Source organism: Erythrolamprus reginae, chromosome 2 (genome assembly GCF_031021105.1).
Source record: "Erythrolamprus reginae isolate rEryReg1 chromosome 2, rEryReg1.hap1, whole genome shotgun sequence".
In the NCBI taxonomy this organism is placed as follows: Eukaryota; Metazoa; Chordata; class Lepidosauria; order Squamata; family Dipsadidae; genus Erythrolamprus; species Erythrolamprus reginae.
Genome location: NC_091951.1, coordinates 316354250 through 316367438, shown reverse-complemented (window position 1 = coordinate 316367438; position 13189 = coordinate 316354250). Strand labels below are relative to the sequence as shown.

Sequence of the window (13189 nt, the reverse complement as noted above, 5' to 3'; positions counted from 1 at the left end):
TATAGGTGTTATTTACCATGGTCATAAATGATGGTACCAGAGGCATCAGATAGACTGCATTTATAATTAAGTTTTGGGCTTTTTGACGAATATTTACCTAATATACCATTAATAATTTCACATGCAAAATATTGCATACTCTTTTCCTGCAGCAAATCTCTCTCTCTCTCTCTCTCCATACAAAATTATCTTCTGAACTGAGTATTTATATGTTCCTATATCACCCGACTACAGCATATAACATCCAAGCTATATAAATTGCTCTAGAAACATCATCCTGCTTGTATGTGTTCTGCTGGCATGTTTCAACCACCCGTAATTACAGGGTAATTAGTCCAGGAAGACACACACCGCACGATAAAAGGAAAACCCAAAAGTTTTTATAAACAGAGAAACAGAAACAGCTCCCTTTTTAAATGTCAAAGGGATTTTCTGGTACACACAAGGCACAGGTTAAAAGCAATCCAATTGCTCACCCAATAACTGGGAAATTGAGTCCAATTCTAAAGTCCAGAGAGTCCACACACAATCTTGAATAGCACAAAAACCACGATCTTGACGAAACAATGAATCAGATAAACTGCCATGTGGCTAAAACACCAGGTTGCACTTTTATCTGTAGCACTAATTACAGCAGCCCCACCCAACCACAGGTAGCCTCATTTTCTCTTGTAATAATCCTTCAGTTGTTGTCTCCTATGCATCACTCTACGCATGCGTGGATGTGTCATTAATTCTTGTTCAGAATCCAAGGATGATACAGATGATTGATCTCCTCCTGGGCTGTCTGCCAAACTCCCCTCTTCCCTGTCACTCACGCTTCCTTGGTCAGAGGAGGCTTCGTTGGCAGATTCCATCGGGAGCAAAACAGGCCTGCAGCATGTGGATGTTTCCCCCACATCCACCTGCACATTCCTTGGGGCAGGAGCTGGGCCAGAGCTAACCACAACAGTATGAAAGGGGCTTTTGTGTTTTTCATAAATATTCTTTGGTGACTATCAGATTCACTGACCTAACTGAATTTGGGGGATTTTGAGGAATGGGTTAAAACAGGGCTGTCAAACCCGTGTCATCAGGTGACATATTGGGACTTTTTTCCCCGTTGCTAAACCCGGTGTGGATGTGGCCATCACGTGATGCATCTGGCCTGCAGGCAGCGAGTTTCACAGTTCTGGGTTAAAAGCTTTTTTTAACAAGCGGGCAAGAAAGAAAAGATGACAGTTGCAAAGCACCATACTCTTGTGTTACTTACAAAAGTCTCCGGCCCATATAAAATTCATAGCCACTTGTGTAAACATGCTGACTTGCTGCAATCCAATGTTACATTTGAGATGTGACCATATTGGGTGATAGAAAGTATCCTATAAAAGTGGAAAAACTCAAGTTTTCTTTGGGTAAGGTATGATTGGCCTTGACAGTTATATGTAAATGAAATGATGTTTTTGTGAGGAATTCCAAATGCCCTTTATCTAATATATGTTGGAATTTTTTTTATCAATGTGTGAGCTTTATAATAGCTTCATAGATCTGTGAATTTGTCAGAGTCTGAATGAGTAGATGACAGATTACAAAATGTTACCCTCCAAATGTTCTTCTCTACTCCTTTATCAGGCAAATAAGCACATCCTTGTCTATTAAAAGACTGTAGCAAGAGAAATAGGGAATTCCTTCATACTAAACATAGATTACAAGCTGAAGTAAAAGTATCAGCTATCAAAATTTCTATAATATCATCTCTTTTAAATAAAGGAAGGATTTGTGAGAATAGTGTTTTTGATTGGTAAGAGCAAGACATCGTTTTGCTACAGTTTTTAAAATCAAATTGATAAATGAAAGTTGGATCTAGGCCTAATCATACTTAAGAATGATTAATTTATTGATTTCACTGGCTCTAATGATTAAATCTGGATACCACACAGTTAACCAATCATAATAATTACATCTGTACTGATTCTTTTTTCTACCATGATCTTTAAATATTGCCTGAAAGTGCTTATTTTTGCTTATAATTACCAGCTCAGTGATTGCTGAGAAAAATAATAAATAAAGGGATGTTAGGTTAATATTTATATTGGAGATTGTATTCCATTGAAATCAATGTTCTTTATGAGCACAGAGTTATTTTAAATGAGATGAAAGACTAATATTTATTTAAAAGCTTTTGCTAATTGATTCAGTTTTTAAAAACAATACATTGATATTAAGTATGAGCAGGAACATATCGGATATATGGGAAGAGACGTTTTGTAAAGCACTATGATCCCAAGCAGTGAAATACTTTAGAAATTGATACAAATACTTTGAATGGGACATTGAGTGAAGTTAATAAATTGTTAAGAGCCGAGGTGGTACAGCAGGTAGAGTGGTGTACTGCAGGCCACTAAAGCTGACTGTAGATCTGTAGGTCAGCAGTTCAATTGGGAAACAGGTTGTTTCTGGCCTCCAGAAGGCCTCCTGGGGGGCAGGGAGGCAATTTTCGCCCGCCCCAGTCTTTGAATTATGGGTGTGGGCACTTGCGCAGGTGCAATATTGTGTGTGCATACGCTTTTGGCACCCGAGGGGAAAAAGGTTCACCACCACTGCCATAGACACACGGGGGGGGGGGGGGGGAGAGGGGGAGAGAGAGAGAGAGAGAGAGAAGATGGTACATGACAAACAGTTACCACAGCATTGGTTACTGTAGTGAGATCAATTCATTCTCTAATTGAGCCACCATTGTCACACCAGATGAAATGGTAAAGGATCTTGTGCTTCTAAGTTCAGAAATGGATCTAAAAGCAACCCCAAATCACTAGATTCTTTCAGTCTCATCCAAAGGAGATTGAGCATAATTTCTCTGGTCAGTGAAAAGTATGACCGTTTTATCTGGACTGAATGTCACTCTTACAAATTTGATGATTATAGAGTTAATATGCAAAATTTTCCATTGAGTTATGTCTCTTTCAATATTTAGTATATTTTCGCCAGTTTCATGGTATTCCAACATTCAATAATCACATAGATAATTTATTTCAATTGGAGTGATTTTTAACAAAATAATTCAAATACTTAGGGATTTTGTGGAAAGTAGGACAGAAAAGCCATTAAAAGGATTTGGTTTTGAAGAAAAAAGTAAATGTAATTTAACTCCTTAATTACTACTTTTAACAAAAGGTGACATTGTTACATTGTGAGTGGAAAATTTTGCAGATTAATTTCATTGATTTGGGGAAGTACAGTGGTACCTCTACTTAACAATGCCTCTACTTAAGAACTTTTCTAGATAAAGAAAAGTTTGCCTCTATTTAAGAACCATATTCTACTTAAGAACCTGAGCCCTGAAAAATTTCCCAGGAAATTTGAGAGCGGCACGAAGGCCCGGCCAGTTTCCTGCCATTCCCCTTTTAAATAAATTTATTTATTTATTTATTTATTAGATTTGTATGCTTTTATTTATTTATTTATTGGATTTGTAGACTCGGGGCGGCTAACAACAGTAATAAAAATAGCATATAACAATCCAATATTAAAACAGTTAAAAACCCTTATTATAAAACCAAACATACATACAGACATACCATGCATAAAATTGTAAAGGCCTAGGGGGGAAGAGTATCTCAGTTCCCCCATGCCTGGCGGCAGAGGTGGGTTTTAAGAAGCTTATGAAAGGCAAGGAGGGTGGGGGCAATTCTAATAACCGGGGGGAGTTGGTTCCAGAGGGCCGGGGCTGCCACAAAGAAGGCTCTTCCCCTGGGTCCCAGCCATCTCGGGCTTCTCGGGCTGCCAGAAGAGCCTTTGGTGGCGCTTAAGAAGGCTTTGGCAGTCCAGAGTGAACAGAGCTTTTCCCTTTCTCTGGGCGCATGGAGAGAGTATAAACCTCTTTGCTGTGGTGGTTCCCTCATGCTGCCTCCCATACACCTGGCGCAATGTTGCCTCCCAGAATGTCTGGGCGCAGAAAGGTAAAAGGGGGCACTTTGCCTGGGCTGGATCAACTCAGCTTCAGCCAAACTGAGGAGTCATCATTGTGAAGGAAAGGCACCGGCTATAAAGTGAGCGAGCAAGAGGAGAGTCCTTCAGCATGGAAAGAAAGAGGAAGCAGGTAGCAACAGCAGCCGCCTTTCGGTCAAAGGAGCGGGAGGTTTCCCCCTCTCACCCACCTGGGTTTTTCTCTCTGGCGTAGTATAAGGGAGGCAGCCTCGCGCCGGGTGTATGGGAGGCGCATGCTCCTCCACGCCTCAGAGTCCCTCTTTTTTTTAAGCCTTAAAGTTTTGGATTTTTTTGATTCCCCTCACTCGACCACCTTCCTTCAGCAGGGACTGTCCTCCTCCTCTTCTTCCTCCTCCTCCTCCCACTCAAATTCTGAGTTTTTATTTCTTTCCTAATGTGTTTGCACGTATTATTTGCTTTTACATTGATTCCTATGGGAAAAATTGCTTCTACTTAAGAACGTTTCTACTTAAGAACCTGGTCACGGAATGAATTATGGTCTTAAAAGCAGAGGTACCACTGTATTTAGAAAATATTTATAGAACAAAGTATTCTGCTTATTTGAGTGAAATCGGCTATTTCAAAAGAAATCTCTGGCACATGACAGACTAATTTAATATTCATGATTCATGTTTCAAAGCACTCTGCTGGCACAAGTCACACTTGCATTACTACTGCTCACATTCCCAGGACACTTGGAGGGTTTGGCTTTATGAAGTATATCTGTATAAATTTTTCAGCTATGACTTATAAAAACCCATGATAAACTTTTAGAAAAATTGGTGAATTATATTTCTCTGGAAAGAGGATATTTTAAACAAAATCATATACTTACTTAGATATGAAAGTAAATCACGGGAATCAAGTGACATGTAAAATGAATGATTCGTTCTAGGTTTTGTTTTTTTTATTTTGTTTCCATTTATTTACCATATTATATGTAACATTTGGAACTCCCTTTTATAAAAGTAACTAAAACAATTACATTAGCTTTTGAGTAGAAGTCTACGGAGAGGGGTAGCATACAAATCTAATAAATGTTGTGAGCCGCCCCGAGTCTTCGGAGAGGGGCGGCATACAAATCTAATAAATAATAATAATAATAATAATAATAATAATTATTATTATTAAATAAACAAACAAACAAACAAACAAACAAACAAACAAGTAAGTAAGTAAGTAAGTAAATAAATAAGTAAATAAGTAAATAAGTAAATAAGTAAGAAAGTAGTAAATGTAAGTGTGGTAATCCTTGTCTTACAACCATAATTGGGACCAGAATTTTTGTTACTAAATGATGTGGTCATTAAGTGAGTTATCACACGACTGGAGCTTTATTTATTTACCATTTTACCATGATTGTTAAGCACATCACATGGTCATTAAGTGAATTATGCAGTTATTAAGCAAATTAATGTTCCTCAATTGACTATTCATTGTCTTTCGCAAATTATTCAAGACCCACCTTTATCACCAGGCATGGGGGAACTGAGACATCCTTCCCCAGGCTTTTATATTTTATGTTTGGTATGTATGTGTTGTATGGTTTTAAATTGTTGGGGTTTTAGATATGTTTTATTTTAATATTAGATTTGTCTCACTGTTATATTGTTTTTGTATTACTGTTGTGAGCCGCCCCGAGTCTTCGGAGAGGGGTGGCATACAAATCTAATTAATAATAATAATAATAATAATAATAATAATAATAATAATAATAATAATGCAGGAAAGGTTGCAATCGTGATCACGTGATCGCAAGATGCTGCAATCATCATAAATATGCGCCAGTTGCCAATTTCCCAAATTGCGATAATTTGGCCACGGGATGATATGACAGTTCAACTTCAAGGATGGGTCATAAGTCACTGTTAAATGAACAATTTTAAGTCGGGGACTAAGGATATTGCAGTAAGTATAAAAATGCAATAAGAAAGAATTTAAAAAATTCTAGTTTCCTCTCGCTACTCTGTTAGGGCTACAGAGTTGGACTGGCACTTCATCATAATGCTGATTATACTCAGGAGTTCTATATATTAATACATAAATCATAGTAATAATGAACCAGGAAGTCCCTCAGATAATCAAGATCCAAGCAGTTTCAAGTTTGAAATGTTTGAAAATGTAATAACGGCACTATGTATTGTGAGCAGAAAAGAACTGTGAGCCATTGTAGAACTTGTTAGAAAGCTATACTCTAACACAGTGTTTCCCAACCGTGGCAACTTGAAGATATCTGGACTTCAACTCCCAGAATGCCCCAGCTGGGGAATTCTGGGAGTTGAAATCCAAATATCTTCAAGATGCTAAGGTTGGGAAACATTGCTCTAACAGAGTGAAATCGACACGAGGCAGCAATAGTAAACAGTCTGATAACACATTTCCTATTAGTTCAAACTCTAGACTAGGAGTGTCAAGCTCGATTTCATTGAGGGCCACATCGGGGTTGTGTTTGACCTTGGAGGCCCAGGGTGGGTGTGGCCCTTGATGTCACTCATGTCTGGGGTACTTGTGGTGGCCCAAGGGCTCTGCCAGTGGAAACTGGCTCCTGAATTCCATTTTTGGCTGCAACAGCCTCCTGCAACTCTCTGCCAGAGAAAACAGATGTGGGAGGGCTGCACGCCTCCTGAGCTTCATTTTTGCTGGTATAGGCTGGTCCTACGCTGTTTCCAAGGCAGCCCCATGGGCCACATCCAGGCATGCCGCTGCTGGATCTGGCCCCTGGGCCTTGAGTTTGACACCCCTGCTCTAGACACTTCTAATGTGTTGCAGTAATGGCCAGAGCATAAGCTTCTATTTCATATTAATTTAGGGAGAACAAATAGTTACACACAAAATCAAGTAGTGGAAACAACTGTTGAGTCCTGAAGATGGATGGTTAGTATAGTTTCAAGGAAACATTCTCCTAAATGTGTAATGTAACCAGTTCCAAAGCCGATTGAATCTGAATTCTTAAACCATATGTCCTACTGACCAGCATCACTTCAGCTTGGTCTAAAAACAATTTCAGCTGTCTTTTTCTTACCCAAGAATTTGAATCTAAGCTATCTAATCCAAGCATTATTCAAGATCATCCTTTTTTTTGGGGGGGGGGGGGAGTTTGGTCATTTAAATTAATGGAAGTAACATATATTGATGGTGATTCATTGGAGATACTCAGATAATACTTCCTTACAGTTTCATTTATTTTATTTATTTATTTTATTCAATTTTTATGCCTCTGTCCTTACACTCAGGGCAGCTTACAACATTTTAGCAATAGCACTTTTTAACAGAGCCAGCATATTGCCCCCACAATCCGGGTCCTCATTTTACCTTCCTCGGAAGGATGGAAGGCTGAGTCAATCTTGAGTTGGTGATGAGATTTGAACCGCTGACCTATAGATCTACAGTCAGCTTCAGTGGCCTGCAGTACAGCCCTCTTCTACCTGCTGCACCACCCCGGCTCTTCATATATTCAATATGGGCATTATAAAACCACATGAAAAGCTACAATCTATAGTCAAGACAAAACTTTCTGGCCATGACTGAATATAACAAATTTGCAATAACTTCAGTAATATTTCCATTTGGAAAAGGGTGCACTGAAATAGCAATTATCTTTATTCCAATAATGGGTACTTTTTAAAATTAAAAATGCATTTAAATGTTCAAAGTACTGAGATAAATTGAATCCGATCTCTGAATGCACAAATAATACCGTATTTTTGGAGTATAAGACGCACCTTTTTCTCCTCCCTAAAAGAGGCTGAAAATTTGGGGTGCATCTTATACTTCAAAAGTAGCTTTTTCAAAGCTCTAAAGCTCTTCTGATAAATGATCAGAAATAATTTTATAAATTTCTAACATTGGGAAAGTTTGGAATGTTCTTATGTGTTGCTAGGTCACAGAAAGCTATAACCCAATTTCAGCCCCAAAAGTAATTTGCAAGATGACTTTTCTCATTGCAGCACCTTAATTTTCCCTCATTCGACTTCTGGATTGCATATTTTTGCAAGACTATCTCAGAGTTTAGCAGCTTGAATTGAACATGTTATTTTTGTTTTTAATTTATATTATTAATCAGCTTAATCAGTGGCATTGAACATTTTATTATTTTACTCTTAAATCTAGCCCCTAAAAATCAGACATGCCATATCATAAAATAACTAGTAGTGATTAGTTTGTATCATATAAATCTAACCATGGTCCATTACCAGCTAAATGCACAGAGTATTTTTCATTTTACACTCTTCAGTTGCTTTTTAGTGAAGTGTTGAAAATATGAAGCTTTTTCCTTTCTAAAATTGTATGCTGTCTGTCTGTTATTAGTGAGATAACAGCTCTTATAAATGTTTCAGTAAGCACTAAGTAGACAGTTTTGTGCACTCTCATTCCACGCTTATTTGCTTACTGTAATAAACTGATAAAATATGTGTGGCTTTTCTCTGTATCTACAAGCACATAGATTTCCTTTAATATGTCTACTGAATTGATTGGTTATTTTCCTCAAACATACAAAAGTATATAAGTGATTTTCTTAACCATATGCCGTGGGATTTGTTGTTGGTTATCACACTGTAGCTAAATGCATGTTAATGCATTAAGCCCCGTATTTCTGTTGTTTTAACATTTTAATTGAACCAGTGCTAAAAGAATCACTTCCATCTTTTTGCAGTTGAAAATTATCTTGAGTACCATAATTCATGCTAAAGTACTATACAACTTAGATAATCATAGAAGCAGGAAACAGCACTAGACAAAGCAAGAGCAATCGAATAAAAACGATATCTCCATATCCACAAAGGATTGGTAGGACAAGCTGCTCTATATAATCAATCACCAAATCTCATTTTCCTATGCCAGAGTATTGGTGACTGGTGTTGATGATGAACTCATGCAAATGAAATGTCTGCAAAAAAAACCCCAAACCCGAAGAACAATAAACTTACTAGAATGTTAATATTTTTTTAATTACTTTCCATTATTTTCCCTTTGCAATATACCAAGCTTGCACACTGAGATATTTTTTGCTCCTTCATGAAAACTCATTTTTAATGTTTATTTTTCCAGTGCACTTAATTTTTTTACTAAAGTGTTTGACTTAATAACCATTTCACTGCAATTGTAAATCACATCAGGCTTTTTACGAATAAGAAGCAGTCTACAAACATTAATAAAATATTTATTTGATTAAATAATAATCTCTATGCCTGGAGAGACCCAGGGGCTGGATCCGACCCATGGGGTGTTTAGATCTGGCGCATGGGGCCGCCCTAGAAACAGAAGGATTGGCCCACTGTGGCTCTACCAGTGAAAACTGAGCTTGAGAGAGCTGCGAGAGCTGTTTTCACTGGCAGAGGATTGCAGGAAGCCTTCACGGTCAAAAATGGAGCTTGGGAACCTGTTTTTGCTGGAAGAGTGTTCGGGCCACCACAGGTGCCCCAACATTAATGATGTAAAGGTGGCCACGCCTACCCCAAGGTCAAACACAACCTTGACATGGCCCTCAATGAAATAGAGTTTGACACCCCTGCTCTATGCTATCATTTATTATATTAATTTATTCATTTTATAATTATTGGCTGCAACTATCCAAAGGTAAGTAGTAGGGCAGCTCACACACACCATCCCCACACTAACTTAATTTTTACCTGGGCACCTTGGAATTGCCGTGTCTTAATTAGGGCTTGTGGGTGGGGATTTATATTGGGTACATGTGTAAAAATCAAGCTAGGGTTTACTTTCTGAGTAGATCCTATTTTCGGGGAAACACGGTAGAATGTAATATTGTCTGATGGGACCAAACTACCTATTGTCTTTGTCCCCTTTCATCCACCCATTCCATCTAGTCAGGCAGGAAATTTATGGGATGTTGCAGATCCCATCAATTAAGGAAGTTCAATTGACATGGTCTAAGAAGAGAGTCTTAACTGCCATTGTCCCTACTCCGTGAACTATTCTTCCTTCAGGGGTGAGGCATACCTTCTCCCACTCTCATTACATTCCAAAAAGTAGTTAAAACATGATTCTGTGGCCTTGTTGGGAAGTGGAGTGGAACATATAGCTATGGAGTTGGCTAGTGCGCTGAGAGCCCTCTCTTTGCCTTTTAAGTAATTTTAAGAGTTTGTAATTTTATTTATTTATTTATTTTATTTATTCATTTGTCCAATACACAATACATATGGAAGAGAATAGACATGAAGTAATACATATTTATAAAGACAATGTGTAAAAATAGAGAAGATATATGAAAGGAAGAAAATATATATGATATATGAGATAAAGGAAAGACAATTGGACAGGGGACGGAAGGCACACTAGTGCACTTATGTACGTCCCTTACTGACCTCTTAGGAACCTGGAGAGGTCAATCGTGGATAGTCTAAGGGAGAAATGTTGGGGGTTAGGGGTTGACACTATTGAGTCCGGTAATGAGTTCCACTCTTCGACAACTCGATTGTTAAAGTCGTATTTTTTACAGTCAAGTTTGGAGCGGTTAATATTAAGTTTGAATCTGTTGCGTGCTCTTGTGTTGTTGCGGTTGAAGCTGGAGTAGTCATTGACCGGTAGGACGTTCCAGCATATGATCTTGTGGGCAATACTTAAATCGTGTTTTAGGCGCCGTAGTTCTAAGCTAACTTTACTTCCTTTTAAAATTTTAATTTTTTGTATACTGTTTTTACATTCTAACATTTTATTACACACCGCTAAGAGTCCCTCCTTGAGGGAATTGGGCAATTCAACATTGTGAAAAATGAATGAATGAATGAATGTTCATATTTGATTGTTCACAATTATTTAGTAGTCTAAAATCACCAAATTGTTTTTCATGTATAACAGGTCAGTGCACCCTTCTTTGTGCCAATGAAATCTCATGAACTCCTTCACCGAATGAGTGGGAAAGGATTAGCAGCCAATTATCACTTCTCAAGACAGCCATGTATTTTCAGTGATCAGATGGTGTCTGTACAGGTGATGCTGACTAACACCGCAGACCAAAAGATAGAGGATATCCACTTAAGTGAAAAAAAGCTGCCAGCTGGCATGAGAATGCACATATTTAATTCAATAGGTAATTAAATTTATATCTTGAAACTATCTTGTCATCATTGTGTACATTTTAAAAATACTGATTTGGGTGGGTTTTTAAAAAAAAAATCAGTGTATTTATCAACTTAGTTCATAATTTAATTAGCCTTTTTATTGAATGTTTTGTGATACAGGGCATGATTATATTTGAAATGCCATTGAAAATTGTTGTAATCCGATGTAATTTATACATTTCTGTAAATAGTTTCTTTTCTGAACAGGCATGATTAGAATGTAAGCTTGTACTGCATTTTTAGAAAGTAATTTTAGAGTACATCATTGCAAGGTAAATAGCACAAGGTATCTGCAGGGGGCCTTATGCAAATTATGTGCTATGACATCATGATGCAAATTTTGCCTTTTATGTATTTGAACAGAATATTACAAGATAAATAAGAAAAGGTAGAGACTTTAGCATGTGTTTTGTCATTTTGGAGTCCTTATTGTTGGAAACAGATGCATGCACTAAATAGCAGTTATAAAATGCTCTAGATCAGTGATGGTGAATCTATGGCATGGGTGCCACAGGTGGCACGCGGAGCCATATCTGCTGGCATGCGAGCTGTTGCCCTAGCTCAGTTGCAACGTGCATGCAGCTGATTTTTGGCTTGCACAGAGGCACTACAAGGGCATTTTTGGCTTCCAGAGAGCCTCTGCGGGGATGGGGGAAGGCGGTTTTACCCTTCCCCAGCTCCAGGGAAGCCTTTGGAGCCAGAGAGGGTGAAACACAAGCCTACTGGGCCCACCAGAAGTTGGGAAACAGGCCGTTTCCAACCTCCAGAGGGCCTGCGGTGGGGCGGGAAAATCTGTTTTTGCCCTTTCCAGGCATTGAATTATGGATATGGGCACTCACACATACGCGATAGGAAAAAAAGGTTTGCCATCACTGCTCTAGATTATACTCTCAAGTGTTGTGGAGCCCTCAATCCTATCTCTCCCTTCCTCCCCACCCACTTTTGACATTTTAAAAATATAATTTCATTCAAAAGATATTCATGGAAGAAACTGGATAAGGTATATTTAGACAATTTACCCATTTCTCCTGCCTCCTGTTGCTCTGAAATGATGCTGGATGCTAAAGAAGAAATTGAGGATTTGCAGGAAAAAAATACTGTTTCTTACTGCTTTACTAGATGGTAATTGAATGTGTTAAGTGTATAATCATATGAACTTCCCCCAAAAATACTGAACTTGGTGAAGAAAATGTACAAAAAATCCAGAAAAATTAATTCAGAAAATAAATTCAGAAAAAGTAACATTAATGTTGTTAGTAAATCCAAAAGTGCAGCTATCCAAAATTATCTGTGGATATGCAGATTGATCGTTCACTATGGTTACTTTTCAGATAAAACAAACAGTGAGAAAATAAAACACAGAATTTATTCTTCAATTTAATTTGTTAATTGTTTGGTTTGAGGTTTATTTTTAACAATGAAAATTAGAAATCCCATTTTTTTCCTTGTGTAAATCTTTGATCTTTTAAAATAAGGTATTAAATATTATATTTCTGTTGTTTAAAAATGTTTTAAAAATCCATGTGACAATTTCTCCACATTTCTCTGTAATCTCATTTTCCATATTTCATATTTTTCATTTTTAAATTGAGCAGATTAATTTCTTATGGTTATAAAACATTAATGATGTCCTAATAGTATCTCTGATATATATCATAGAGACAAGCTTGCAAAATTATAAATGTATCTTGCTTTAGCTTCTCAGGATGTTGACAGATGGTTTATTCAAACTGTAATTTTCCTTGATAAATAAACACCATTTTAAATCTCAAAGCTAAAACGTGCAAAAGTAAAATTAAGGTAGCTATACATTGACATTATTTGAGTATTTGCTCATATTTCTTGCTGATAACTTATTTTAACAGACACACAGACATATATAAATATAGATAAGGATTAGATATTGATAGGATGGTTTATCTGAAACTTATTCAGTGTTCACAAACATTGTGTTTATTAGAATCCCTTGAACCTGGGAAATCTATTACCGTTCCAGTAGGAATTGACTTCAATGATTCTACACAGGCTGCTAGTTTCCAGTTATGGTAAGTTATTCTAGAATGACATTTCAAAAACAAATCGCTTATATACAGTGCAAATGAATAACATTGATGTCCTATGCTACTTGAATGTTAACATAG

At 37.3% G+C, this 13189-nt stretch overlaps 1 protein-coding gene across 2 annotated transcripts in view; it reads left to right on the top strand.

Annotated features, from left to right (window-relative positions):
- AP3B1 (adaptor related protein complex 3 subunit beta 1) overlaps positions 1-13189 on the top strand; it is a 187579-nt gene that overhangs the window by 127891 nt on the left and 46499 nt on the right. For both annotated transcript variants that reach the window (XM_070743219.1, XM_070743220.1), the window contains exons 23-24: positions 10786-11017; positions 13009-13093. In XM_070743219.1, coding sequence (XP_070599320.1) covers positions 10786-11017; positions 13009-13093 — 317 coding nt within the window. The remainder of the gene's footprint in view (positions 1-10785; positions 11018-13008; positions 13094-13189) is intronic.